The sequence below is a fragment of the Diabrotica undecimpunctata genome, chromosome 9 (assembly GCF_040954645.1).
Source record: "Diabrotica undecimpunctata isolate CICGRU chromosome 9, icDiaUnde3, whole genome shotgun sequence".
Lineage (NCBI taxonomy): Eukaryota > Metazoa > Arthropoda > Insecta > Coleoptera > Chrysomelidae > Diabrotica > Diabrotica undecimpunctata.
The window spans coordinates 16,225,330-16,238,754 of record NC_092811.1 but is presented as its reverse complement, the minus strand read 5'-3'; the positions used below and the strand labels follow the sequence as shown (position 1 = coordinate 16,238,754).

The window sequence follows — 13,425 nt, the reverse complement described above, 5'->3', positions numbered from 1 at the left end:
TATTTTGATAGTAAAAAAATGAAAACCTGAATGTATTGAATTAGTTGTTTAATTAAGAAAAGTAAATATTAGTCCAGGAAACGAAGTTGGGAATTTGGGATTATGTTCAAACTAACCTTTCCTTCAAAATCTGTGGGAATTGATCCGTAGTAAAAACTACCCCTCATTGCCAAAATCTATAAAAAAGCTTAAAAAGAGTGAAATTTGATTCAGGTGAATTCAATAATGATTGTCTGATACTCTAGCTATAATTTTTGATTATTTTTACCCTTTAAAAATTTATTTTTAACACATTAAGCCCCAAAGCATAAATGCGCACCTTTCGTCTCGGACCAAAGGATTTTTTTTTACTTCTGACATCAAAGTTATATTAGTTTTTGTGTGTGCATGATAATTTGACGTTCTGACAATTAAAACAAGGAAAAAACAGTGTGGTCATTTTTGGTACACACGTTCTGGGGATAAAATTTTTTGTTCTTGGTTTTACTCCAGACCATGAGCACCAGGTTGTCCCACACAGTTTGTAATGCATGAACAAAATATATTGCGACAAATATACATATTATGATATTCTATTACATTAACTTCTTAACAGTACTTGCATGGGTATCAAAAAAACACTTAATGCACATAAAAGTAGTTGAGGGGCAGCCTGGACAGTATGTATGTACTTTTTTAGCATATTTCATTGCGGATTGCCTTCCATCACGTTCTGAAAAATATTTATAACAAAGTGTGCATCTTCCTCTATTCTCTTTTTCTATAATGCAGTGTCGGACCGATTGTTCTTGTTGTGGTTCGGGAGCACCCCTAGTGTGTAGCAATGACAAAACTATTTTTTCTCGGAAAGAAGTAATAGATATTGTTTTACCCGTAACATATTTGTAAAGCACATGCGCATTGACAACTGCCGTATTAGTCAAAAGTTCGATAGCGACTTTCCGGTACCACTTGATACTTCTACGAATGGGAGAACTGTATGCTGCTTTTTGGTCCGAAACATCAATAAAGGCTTTTGCTGCATTGTATTCGACAACAGTCAATGGCTTAGTAACAGGTCCCCGTTTAGTCTCTACTTCAATCATTGAAGGAGGATTCTTAGTAGTTAGAAAGAGAACGTCTCTCTTATCCTTCCACTTGCTGACGATAACTTTTGTGTTGCTCTGTAAAGATTTAATTTCTCCTCGTTTGAGCTTGACATTTAAGACAGCTTTTGGATTGTGTTTTCTGTTGGCGCGTAATGTACCAACTAAATGTGTGCTTTGTCTGTTTAACTCGTGTGCTAGTTCAACGCTTGTATAGAAATTATCCGTGAATAATGTTCTTCCGGTACCTAAAAGAGGTTGCATGAGTTCCATAACTACCCTAGAAGCTAAGGATTTCTCTGATGGTATTTCTTTTCCCCCGTAAAGTTTCACCGCATATGTATAACCTTCAGATACACAAAGTTTAAACAGCTTGATCCCATATTTATGCCTTTTTCCAGGTATATATTGAAGAAAACTTAACCTTCCACGAAAAGGCATCATTGTCTCATCAATACACAGAGAGTTGTTAGGCGTACAAATTTTCTGAAATTTACTATTCAACATTGTTATAAGAGGTGAGATTTTGTATAGTCTGTTATTTAGTGAAATATGAAAACACTGTAAAAGGACCTCGAATCGGTTCCTGCTAAAACCGCAACTTTGAGAAACCGCATTTTTACAAAGTGGATTGTTGCTCCAATAGTCTCTCAGCACTGGTTTCTTGTCTAATCCCATCCACATTATAACGGCTAAAAAACGAAGTAATTCATCTCTATCTGTGTCTTGCCATTTGCAAAAAACGAATAATTTTTGATGGTCTCATTTACAATCCCCTCAACTACTTTGTGTTGAGCATACCTATTTGTTTCTGTTATTAACAAATCTTGAATTTCATGATCAACAAATACTAAGTAAAAATCAATCGGTTCATGACCACGTAGTTGATCTTCGTCAATGTTAAATCCTGGTCTATCAGTAAATTCAAATTTATCTAGTTCTTCCGGGTCATCTATTTCTTTCCACATTATTTTATCTGCTCTTAAATTAACATCGTCTATGTTGACGATTCCTTCAGTTTTTCTGGGTTCTAAATAATGAACAAATCAATACAAAATATAAAATTGCAAATAAGACATCTTACCAATTACTAAATCATCGACTGCATTAGAAAGACCTACTTCGTTATACATCTTTTGTTTTTTTCTTGGTCTACTAACATCGTCACCCCTTTCTAAAAAGTACGAAAACAATCAAAACACCAATCTATACTGTGAGCGAAATCAATTACCTATTACCACTTTATGAATAGAATTACTGGGCCCAGTTTCTTCATCACTACTCGAATAATGTTGATCACTATCATTCCCTTGATAAGCAGGATCGTCGTCAGAGTCATAATCTGATATATTACAATTACTGAAATCAGATTCTTCTAGTATTCGACGAAGTTCATCTTCTGATAATCCTTTTTTGTTCATTATATGAAGATATTAATACTAAAATCCTAACCTACAAAAACTAGAGGCAGGTTTTACCAGACCAAGACAAATTTCCGTTTTCTATAGACCAGACCTTTCTAATTTATCATATAACAACACAGAAACTGCGTCCCTCACATGACCACAGTCTCTTAAACACGATAATATACTGAGGACAAATTGGTACACATGGTCTGTGGTAAAACCATGCTCTGCACCAGTGTGGTGCACATGGGGTTTAACGTGTTAAGGGTGAAAACTAGCCCTAATTGCTCAAATTTATAAAAAGAGCTTAAGGGGGATAAAATTTGGATCGAATGATTTAGGTAATAATAGTTTGATATTCTTAATATAATTTCAGAGTATTTCAACCCTTCAAAATTTACTTATTAAAGGGCAAAAACTGCTCTTTCTTCCGAACTCTACAAAAAAAGTTTAAAAACAGTAAAATTTGGTGAAAATGAATTAAATGATGATTGTCTGATACTTTAGCTATAATTTTTGATTATATTAAACTTTTGAAAATTCGTTTTAAGTGTGAAAACTAGCCCTAATTGCTCAAATTTAAAAAAAAATGCTTAAGGGGGATAAAATTTGGATTGAATGATTTAGGCAATAATAGTTTCATATCCTTAATATAATTTCAGAGTATTTCAACCCTTTAAAATTTACTTTTTAAGAGTGAAAACTGCTGCTTATTCTAAAATCTATAAAAAGCGCAAAAGGAGTGAAATTTGGTTCAGATGAATTCAATAATGATTGTCTGATACTATAGCTATAATTTTTAATTATTTTAACCCTTTAAAAATTCATTTATGTGGATGAAAACTACCCCTAATTGCTCAAATTAATAAAAAAAAGGTTCATCATCATCATCATAAGCGGCTCGACAATCCGTTGTGGATCTTGGCCTGCTCACAAGGAAGTCGCCACTCCTGTCGATTCCTGGCAACTTCCCTCCATCTTCTGACCCTTAGAATCTGTAGGTGTTCTTTCACATCATCAATCCATCTTCTTTGTGGTCGTCCTCTACTTCTAGTGCTCTCTGGTTTTGAAAATATTAATTTCTTCGTGTATTTGTGATCTGACATCCTAGCAATGTGTCCAGCTCATCTAAGTCTCTGTACTTTAACGAATTTCATAATATCTCGATCCGTGTATAACTGATATAGTTCAAAGCCCATTTTCATTTATGGCCTCAAAAATCTTTCCAAGATTTTTTCTCCCAAAAATACCAAGAAGTCTTTCATCATTTTGAGATAAGGTTCACGTTTCAGCCCCATATGCCAAAACCGGTCTTAAGGTCTTGTATATATTGATCTTTACTGCACGTTTTATATTTTTATTTTTTAAGCGTTTCTGGAGACCGTGAACAGTTCTGTTTGCTCTTGCTATGCGTTTTTTTATTTCGTCGCTGGTTGTGTTGGTTGCGTTTACTAGCGATCCAAGATATGTAAATTCTTTGACTTGCTCAAAGGTATGGTTGTTAATTTGAATTCTTTGTTGGATATTACTAGTTTCTCTTTTGACTTACTCTTCTAGCTGGTCTAGCTACCTTAACACTACAACTATATCATTTTTTAATTGTATCTTACAAAAACCTGTGAATGTGTCCATTCCCTCAATACATCTTTATGCTCTACTAATAATTTTTCCTTATTAGTATGTTCGTACATATTTTTAAACCCATAATTGGCTGAACTTTTAGATCTACAACTAAAAATTCTAAAGTATAATTTTTATCTAATCTCTTACAATTTAGAGTAGTTTTCGCTACCGTTTTCAATCGTGTACCTCCATAAGCTTCTAACACAGTATTACACTTTTCAACTTTGTACTTACTATATCTGAATAAGATATTTAAGGTATCTCTAAGTAATATATATTTTATTTACTTCGGATTCTGTGTCCATCTTGAACTCAATGTCTGGGTTATTTATGTTGACTACTTCAACCCATTGAATTTGATTTCTACTATTGACTGCTTCAACTCCTTTCACTTCTTCTTCTTAGAGTGCCATATCCCTACTGAAAGTCGGCTACTACCATGCTTATAATATTGTTATACTGATCTCGGTCTTGCGCTACGTGTAGCAATTGGTCCGCTGTCAAACCTGTCCACTGCCGCAAATTCCTCAACCAAGAGAGTTTCTTCCGTCCTATCCATTTCTTTCCTTCGATTTTACCGTTGAGAATTAGCCGAAGGAACTCATATCTTGGTCCACTGATTATATGTCCAAGATATTCTAGTTTACGCCTCTTAATAATATTTAATAGAGTTCGTTGATGTCCCATTCTTCGAAGAACTTCTTCGTTTCTGGTTCTGCTAGTCCATGGAATTTTTAGTATCCTTCGATACAACCACATCTCAAACGCCTCGATTTTATTCATGATATCGGCGTTTAAAGTCCAAGTTTCACATCCATACAAAAGTACAGACCACACGTAACATCTTGTAAACTTTTCACAGATTTACAAATTTAATGAGTTATTGGATAATAGAGGCTTGAATTTTTGAAATGAGTTTCTTGCCTGTTCAATTCTACATCGAATTTCGAAGAATGGATCCAGATTTTGGGTAATCCAACATCCAAGGTATTTGAATCTCTGAACTTTCTGCAGTGGTTGTTGGTTTAATATCAGTTGGGTTGCGCCGATATCCACTTTACTGGTCACCATGTATTTAGTTTTATCGATATTTATCGACAGTCCCCAATTTGTGCATTCCATGTCAACTCTATTGATTAGCTCCTGCAGATCGTCGATATTTTCAGCTAGAATCACAGTATCGTCGGCGTACCGTATATTGTTAATTATTTCTCCTCCTATGATAATTCCTTTTTGATCTTTTAAAGCTTTCCTAAATAGATTCTCAGAATACACGTTAAAGAGGGTGGGAGACAGTACACAGCCCTGTCTTACGCCTCGTTCAATACTGATTGGCTTTGATTCTCTGTTGTTGGTAATAATAATGGCTGTTTGGTTCCAGTAAAGTTTGGCAATAGGTTTGATGTCTTTCTCATCTAGTTGGATGCTCTGCAAGGCGGTAATTAGTCTGGTATGCTGAACGCGATCAAATGCCTTTTTCTTACAGAACCAAATTTACCGAACTATTCCTTTCACTGAATGTACATAATATGTCGTCATCTGTTGAATTGCCATCAATTTCTCGTCCTATCTTCTAATTTCTTTAACTTTTTAACATTTTGCCTTTCATATCTTTACTGATTGGAGATTTTAACAAAACGGGTGACTACGAAAGTGACTTGCTTCACCACATTTAAAGCAATTTTTTCCAAACGCTAAGCACTGGGCAAGTATATGTTTATGGTTACAATTTTTATACAAAAATTTTAACTCAGTTTGTGTATTCCCGCTTTATTGTCTATTTTTTATTGTATTTACTTCCAAACTTTAGAATTTGGAAAACGTAAAATAAAATAGACTATTACTACAGTATTTGTCTTCTTTCGTTATCAAATTTATCTGTAAATTTTTCCGACAATGATTCTTTCAGAGCACTCCAGTCTTTACTACTTTCTTTTTCATAATTTTTCCCGTTTGTGATATATATTATTGTCCTTGGTTTCTTACTATTGCAGCTTGGCATTCAAACATTTTGCGTTGTCCTAAATTAATATTCAGACCTTCAGCAGTGATATGTCTTATAATATTTTTATTTTCGAAACTATTTGAAGGAACGTCGAGATGTGCTTTCTGTCTCACTACTTTTATTTACTTCTCCAATTAGTTTCTACTGTTAGTTCCTCTTCCTGAATATTTTTCTTAATACTGTGGGAAAGTTATAGATATTGCATAGCTTTCTTATAACTAATATCAGAATACAATAAAGACACCTCAAAGTATAATATTGTTAGATTGTACTGTAAATGTTTCATCTGTATTTTAAATAACGCCATTTCCATAAAGTTTAAATCATTATCCATTTTTGCTAGGTATTACCATAATACAATAATAACGGTTATTTCTTATATTGTTTTACTTCAACCCTAAATAGTGTAATGAGAGTTGCCAAGTTGTCAGGCAAGTAAACGTTTCAATCCTAAAAAGAAATCTGTAAGTAGGACATGCGCGAAACTTATGTAATTTAGAAATCTACCATTAGGTGGCGTGTACATTCTGTTTCGTAGCATTGGACTGTTATTATTTCAGTTGAATTCGACTGGGAAGTTTTTTTTATTAAAGTCATAACAAAGAATATAGACGCTTATCTATATTCTTTGGTCATAATATCGACAACTGCTTTAAAAAACATTGTAATTCACTTGTGCTTAGTTTAGAGGAGAGCGATTTAAAAAAAATCACATTTTATTTTTTTACTTCGTCACTTTTAATATTTTTTGCAGTTTTCTTAATCCATATATTACAGCTTTTCCTCAGCTTTTCACTTTCATGTACTGCATTGTTGTTAAAATGGTTGGTCCTGATTTAGTTCGAGTTACAATACCAAGTTTTTCAAGAATTTTAGGTGATTTAGGCTTTTTTATACAATGATATTTCAACAATTTATGTTTCTTTGATTAGGTGCTTATAAATGGTAACTAATGAGTATATATCAAAATAAATAGATTATTATTAGTTTTTTTATTGTTTTTACCTTAACGTGATTTATGTTACTCAACTCAAACAAGTATCTAAGTATTCACATCATACACGCTCACAAGAAGTAAATAAAATATTATCTGTATAATATTTGCATAACAATAACCTTCCGCATATCATATTAAAGATAGTAAAATTATACACTTTAAACTTCCTTTTATAATAAAACAATGATACCTCTGATTGGGGTGTAGTTAATATTTTTTGCAAATCAAAGGAGGCAGTTACAACTGTTGCTGTTTTCTTTATCACGACTTTTGGCTTCATGTGCAACACATTTGTTTGCAATCTCTCCCTCTCTCTCTCTCTCCCTCTCTCTCTCTCTCCCTCTCTCGCTCTCTCTCCATCTCTCTCTCTCTCTCTTTCTCTCTCTCCCTCCCTCTCTCTCTCTCTCTCTCTCTCTCTCTCTCCCTCTCTTTCTCTCTTTAATCCTGACCCCTGGAAGAAGTGTAGTGGTCATCGTGATGTTGTGTATTGTCCGTCCCCAAAGATCTCTGTCTCTGGTCATTTCTTTTAACTAATGTATAGGTCTTTTGCATATGCCTATAATTTGATCGATCCATCTTGTTGGAGATCTTCCTCGTGGCCTTCTACCTTTCCTTGGACAATAAGTCTTTCCATGTTTTCTGTGTCTGCTCTCATAACATGTCCAAAATATTTTAATTGTTGGAGACGAACTTTGCTGGATAGCCGTTTGCTGACTTTTAGCTCATTTAAAATTGAAATATTTGTCCTGTGGTCCACGGAATTCGTAACACTCTTCTCCAACAAAACATTTCCGTGGTGTCTATCTCTCTTCTTTTCGCTTGTCGTAGGATACAAGATCCGTTTGTTTGCAATATGTAAAGCATATTCCTTTTCTAATGGATCTTTCTCTGTTTTAGTTTTAGTGTTATGTAGATTACAAGTGATACAAGACACTGATTTTTTTTCGGTGCAAAAAGCCGATATTAAACTTAGTATTGAATATCTGTTTTTGGTGGCTGGCTTATCGCATTGGCGATTCTCTAACATCCATTTATTATATTGTGAAAACAATTTGGGAAATGTTAAAGATTCATCAAAATACATTTTAATTGTTCTTTTATTGCGTAGTGGGATTCTTTTGCGGGAATAGAGTTTATATGCGCACGAATGGATTTTTTATATTTTTTTTTACAGAATTTGCTTTGTTCTTATGACGTATAAGTCTTATATCCAGGTATATGTCTTATATCCAGGTATAAAGTCTCCACCTTCTTGACTATTAATTTTTAAAATAGCGTAGTTAACCACATATCTGTTATAAAAAAGGGTCCAAAAATGTTTTTTTACAAACTTCTTGGAGTCGGTGTTCTGCTAACTGCAAATTATATTCGTATGTCCAGTTTCTTCTGGACTCTTATAACTTTGCAACCTTTATCTTGTCTAAGAACAGAATTACATAAATATTCGCTGTTTGTTATGATGTTATGTTATGATAAGCCATTTCCCAAAAATTAATAAATAGAGTCTATCATTTTCAGATAATTTCGATTTACATTCTCTGCTACATTTATCGTTAGATTAAGATCCCAATTCGCTAAATTTTGTTAATTTCCCAGTTTTAACACTTTAACACAAACACTTGGATCCCTTTGTCTCTTCCTTCCCAGATGTTTCTTCTTTGGGTATTGCTTTTTCTTAACAGACTTGTAATGAACTTTCATGAACTTTGATGAACTGAATCTTTAGTGCATGTAGAAGTTTCCGCTGTCGATGTATCTTGAGTATGCAATGCACTATGAATATTTGATACCTTATTTTTATCAATAGAAGTTAGTTCGATCGTAAATGTATGATCGTAATCGAAGGTATTATTATTTTTGTTAGGAAACGGTAGCAGATTCTTGATTTGGTATCGCATAGGCCTCAGTCCATTTCGTAAAATAATCCATCACTACCAGGATACATTTATTTCCATCATTCGTCTCTGGAAGTGGACTTGCAATGTCGATTGCAGGTCCACTGTTTCATGGGTGCCTCTTTTTACTAACTGGACCATTATTGGTTGCACACAGTTCACATTTCCGGCACCATCCTTACATCATCTTTACAGTTTACCCAATAGAACCGTTTTCGAACCTTTTGCAGAGTCTTCGTGATACCAAAGTGTCCACCTGATGCACCGCCATGCAACTGACGCAATACATCTGACACTTTACTTTTAGGTACAATCAACTGAAGCTTACATTCTGTACCATCATCTCGAAGGTTCTATACAGAAGATCATCTTTTAGCACTAGTCAATTCCATTGGCTCCAGTAACACTTGACTTCTGGACTACATGCACTAATGTCTTACCAAGAAGGTCTTTCACTTCGACGCATCACATCCAATACTCTTTTTATACATGGATCATCTGCTTGAGCGTCTTGTAGCTGTTGAGACTGCCATTGATCATTAATGACGGTGGTTCGTCTCACGGGGCAAAGTCGTTCTGCTAATTTAAGACAATGATTACAATTTGTAGTGCATGACCGTCTTGACTGAGCATCAGTATTTGAATGACTTTTTCCAGCCCGGTGTTCGATCTGTTCTATCTTTCTGGCTGTTGTATTATTTTTTTGTAATTTACGGCGAATGTGACATATGTTGCTACCATTCCAACATCTCGTTTCACGTCTATTCGGCATCGTGTTACAAACTACTTTCCGTACGATTTCCTCCAGACGTTTGTCGCTTTGTTCGTCGCTCTCTTCAGAGGTTCGTACTCGATAGCTCCGTGAAGCTCGACTAGTTGTTTCGTGTTCCAAGGCCATGGCGAGCGCTTTATCTAAAACTTTCGGTCTTGTTAGTCGTAAAGGTTTCTGTAGTTCAGTGTCTCTCAACCCATTGATGAAGGTATCTATAGAAATTTCTTCCAAAATGTTGTCTGGTACCTCCGGATAAGCCAACCTCGCTATAAGAGCAACATCTGCTTTAAATTTTTTCAAATTCTCACTTGCTCGTTGAATTCTACTTCTTATTTATACATTGTAGTCTTGTTGTAGATGGGCATCTCCGTAACGTTTGTTTAGTCGAGTGAACAAGATCTGGTAACGTTTTTCTTGACCCTTAGGAATCGATCTTAGGATATCCGCAGCATCATCTCGTAAAGCAGCAGTCAAGGAAACAGCCTTTTCTTGTTCTGTCCAACGATTGGCTGTCGCAATAGCTTTAAATTGTTTAAGGTATATGGACCAAGAAGACTTTCCATTAAATGGTGGCAATTTGAACCTCATAAGATGTGTCATTTCGTCTCTAGGTGATTCTTCTTTCACTACAGGATCTAAAACTACTGCATTAACTGCTGGTAGCACTTTTGTATTGGTTATAATGCTCTCTAATTGTTTGATTTTCTCTTCTACTTTATCCAATGTTCTAGAAACTCTTCGAATTTCTCACTGTTCTTTTTAGAAGTTTCTTCCATCATTTGAGAAACATTTTCAAATTTCTCATCGAATCTTCTAGAAACATTTTCGAATTTATTATCAATTATTAGAGAAACATTTTTAAATTTCTCATTTATTTTCGTTACAACTGCTTCTTCTGCTGATTGAAAATGGAATGTATCTGGGTCATCTCCATTCTTGTTGAGGACATCCTTCAGTCGTTCTTGAAGGATCTTCTTGGACCCGCTGCAGTCTTCATCGCGTACTGTTAGTTGCTTACGCAACTGTTTTGCTGAAAGTCACACTAGCAGCATCTTTGGTCAGGCACACACGTACTTTTTAAATGTTCTTTTTTACAAAGGTCACTACCGAACTACGCGGATGTTCCCGACGAATAATACTTTTTAAAAGGTACTGCTGAATTTATTTTTAAATTTCACACCGTGACACTACTGTACCGTTTTTAAATAAAACAGCACGATAGTTATATGGGCTACGTCGAAATAAGCAAGTTCACTATAATAGCATAACAGTTATTAGACCAAAATAAAGGTTATTCTTTATAGATGTTATTTAATTCATACTTAAAAAACATTGTAAGTAGAGTTATAATTTTATTTATATCAGGTGTCGATGTATTGGATAACCTTCTTTTCCATAGCAAATTATGTATCTAGTACGTACGAGGTTATAGGTTTTTTAATCTGACATCTTATTTGATTCTGTCATTTGTTTATTCTAATATAACCATCCTAATGGTCAATAGATTAATTGTTTTAATCGTGGACGTTCAACTACTGACCAGATTTTCATAATTCTTGATAAATCAAGCAAGAGTTTAAAAAATCTATGTATGTAATGTTTGCTAGTTGATTTTACAGTGGAATATGACAGTATCATTAGACAAAGTCTGTACAATGCTATGAACGATTTAGAAATTCTAAAAAACTAGGGAAAAACCCAAGATGCTGTTGGCAGTAAACATTCAGAACGGCACATCAACCACATTTGAAAAACATAGTTCAATGTTTATCTAAAAAATACCATAAACATTTTATTTATTAACTATTTTAAAAGTGCATTAATTTATATTTTTTATAATGTTTTAGGTTATATGGACATGTATCATCCTCGTCCAATCCACATATTCACTAACTACATTTCCTCCTCACATGTCATGCGTTTATGGGCCAAGAGGATCACTTACTGCAAAATGTTTTAACGCCACGTCATATTACTTCAAACTAACCTCATATAGGTTCGATTACCTGGATGAGACGTTGCAATGTATCAGCTGTTCTTTAAAATCTTTGGAGCAAGGTACGTTTGATATTCCTGGTAACGAAATCAAAACACTGGATATCAGGAACAGCAGTATTGAGAAAATCTGGCCCAAAGCGTTCATAGGAATGATTTATATGGAACAGCTTCTACTGGCTCACAACCCAATTGAAGTCGTCTATCCAGAAGCATTTTTAGGTGTAAGAAAAGTTAAGTACCTTGATATGGAGGACACTGTCAATCATCTAGAACCTAAAGTCTTCCAAGACCTTTATCTTCTGGAAGTTTTAATTTTAAAAAATAACAAATTGCAAGAAATCAAAGCTGGTACCTTCGATGGTTTGCATAATTTAAGAATCTTAGATTTAAGTGAGAATGCATTAAAACACGTAAACAATAGTTTTGATGATTTAGTTAACCTAAAGATTCTTAAACTTAGGAACAATTTTATAAAAACAGTTTATGGGGATGAGTTTAACCACTTAAAGACATTACTTTTACTAAACTTAGAATCGAACAATATGTACACTTTTGCTACTAATTTAGGTCCGGAAAACCAACTCAGAACACTTTCTTTGGCTAATAACTTCCTTAATGTTAAAAGCTTTAGGCCTGGTACATTCAATAATCTAAATTTTTTGGAAGAGCTGGACTTGAGCAATAACAACTTTAATAATTTAACAGTAAAATTATTTCAAGGTTTGTTTAGGTTAAGAATTTTAAATTTAAATGACAACGGATTGACTACAATAAATACTGGTACTTTCTCTGGTTTGCCTCATCTGCGAGTGCTCAATATATCTCGGAATAATATACACACTCTAAAAGTTACAGGAAGATTTTCATTACCAAGCCTGATGAGCCTAGATGTTTCGAATAACAATATAAATGACTTGGATTATATGAGCTTAATTATGAGAGTACCCTCTCTCAAACATATTGATCTGATGTTCAACAGACTTTCCTGCAAAACAATATCTCAGTTGGAAGCTCTACTAGAAAGTGATGAAATTACTTATCTTATTTCTGACATACCAGAGTCAGTGTCATGCCCTAAGCTAGACAAAGCCTCCGCCTCGCTATTAGTTAAGGAGTTTGCTGAAAAGTTGGAGTACCAGTACATCAACAATACATTGCTCATATGGATGTTTATTTTGATAACTATTGTGATATTGCTTATAGGTGTGCTATTTTATGTACAGTTCTTTATAGTCTTTAGAATGGGCGAAAGATCTTATAAAAACATTAGAATTTTAAGTAATCTAGGAATTAGACGTAATGAAGAACGTGTTTAGTATTTACGTAACGATTCAATACATTTTTGGTATTTTGTTTTTATATTTATTGTATTAAATATGATAAAAATAAAGTTTATTATAATTTGCGATTGTTTGTTAGAAGTAAGGTAAACCGACCCAATAACGGCCCAATTAAGGAATATTTGACTTTAGACATAAATATTAAGGAAACGAAATAATATAGAAAATGGATTTAAAGTATACTTTTTGATCTTCTTCTTTTGACATCATAACTCTGGATGGGTCTTTGCCTGTCTGGCTATGTCCTTCCATTCAGATCTCTCTTCTCCTCCTCCTCCTTCATTGTCTTATTTTCATGATTTTC

At 34.1% G+C, this 13,425-nt stretch overlaps 1 protein-coding gene across 1 annotated transcript in view; it reads left to right on the top strand.

Moving 5' to 3' along the window:
* The window catches only part of LOC140449588 (uncharacterized), a 42,995-nt gene extending 29,811 nt beyond the window's left edge, over nt 1–13,184 (top strand). The window contains exon 2 of the mRNA XM_072542807.1: nt 11,631–13,184. Within this exon, the coding sequence (XP_072398908.1) occupies nt 11,631–13,097 (1,467 nt within the window). The 3' untranslated portion in view covers nt 13,098–13,184. The remainder of the gene's footprint in view (nt 1–11,630) is intronic.
* Nucleotides 13,185–13,425: the final 241 nt, after the last annotated feature.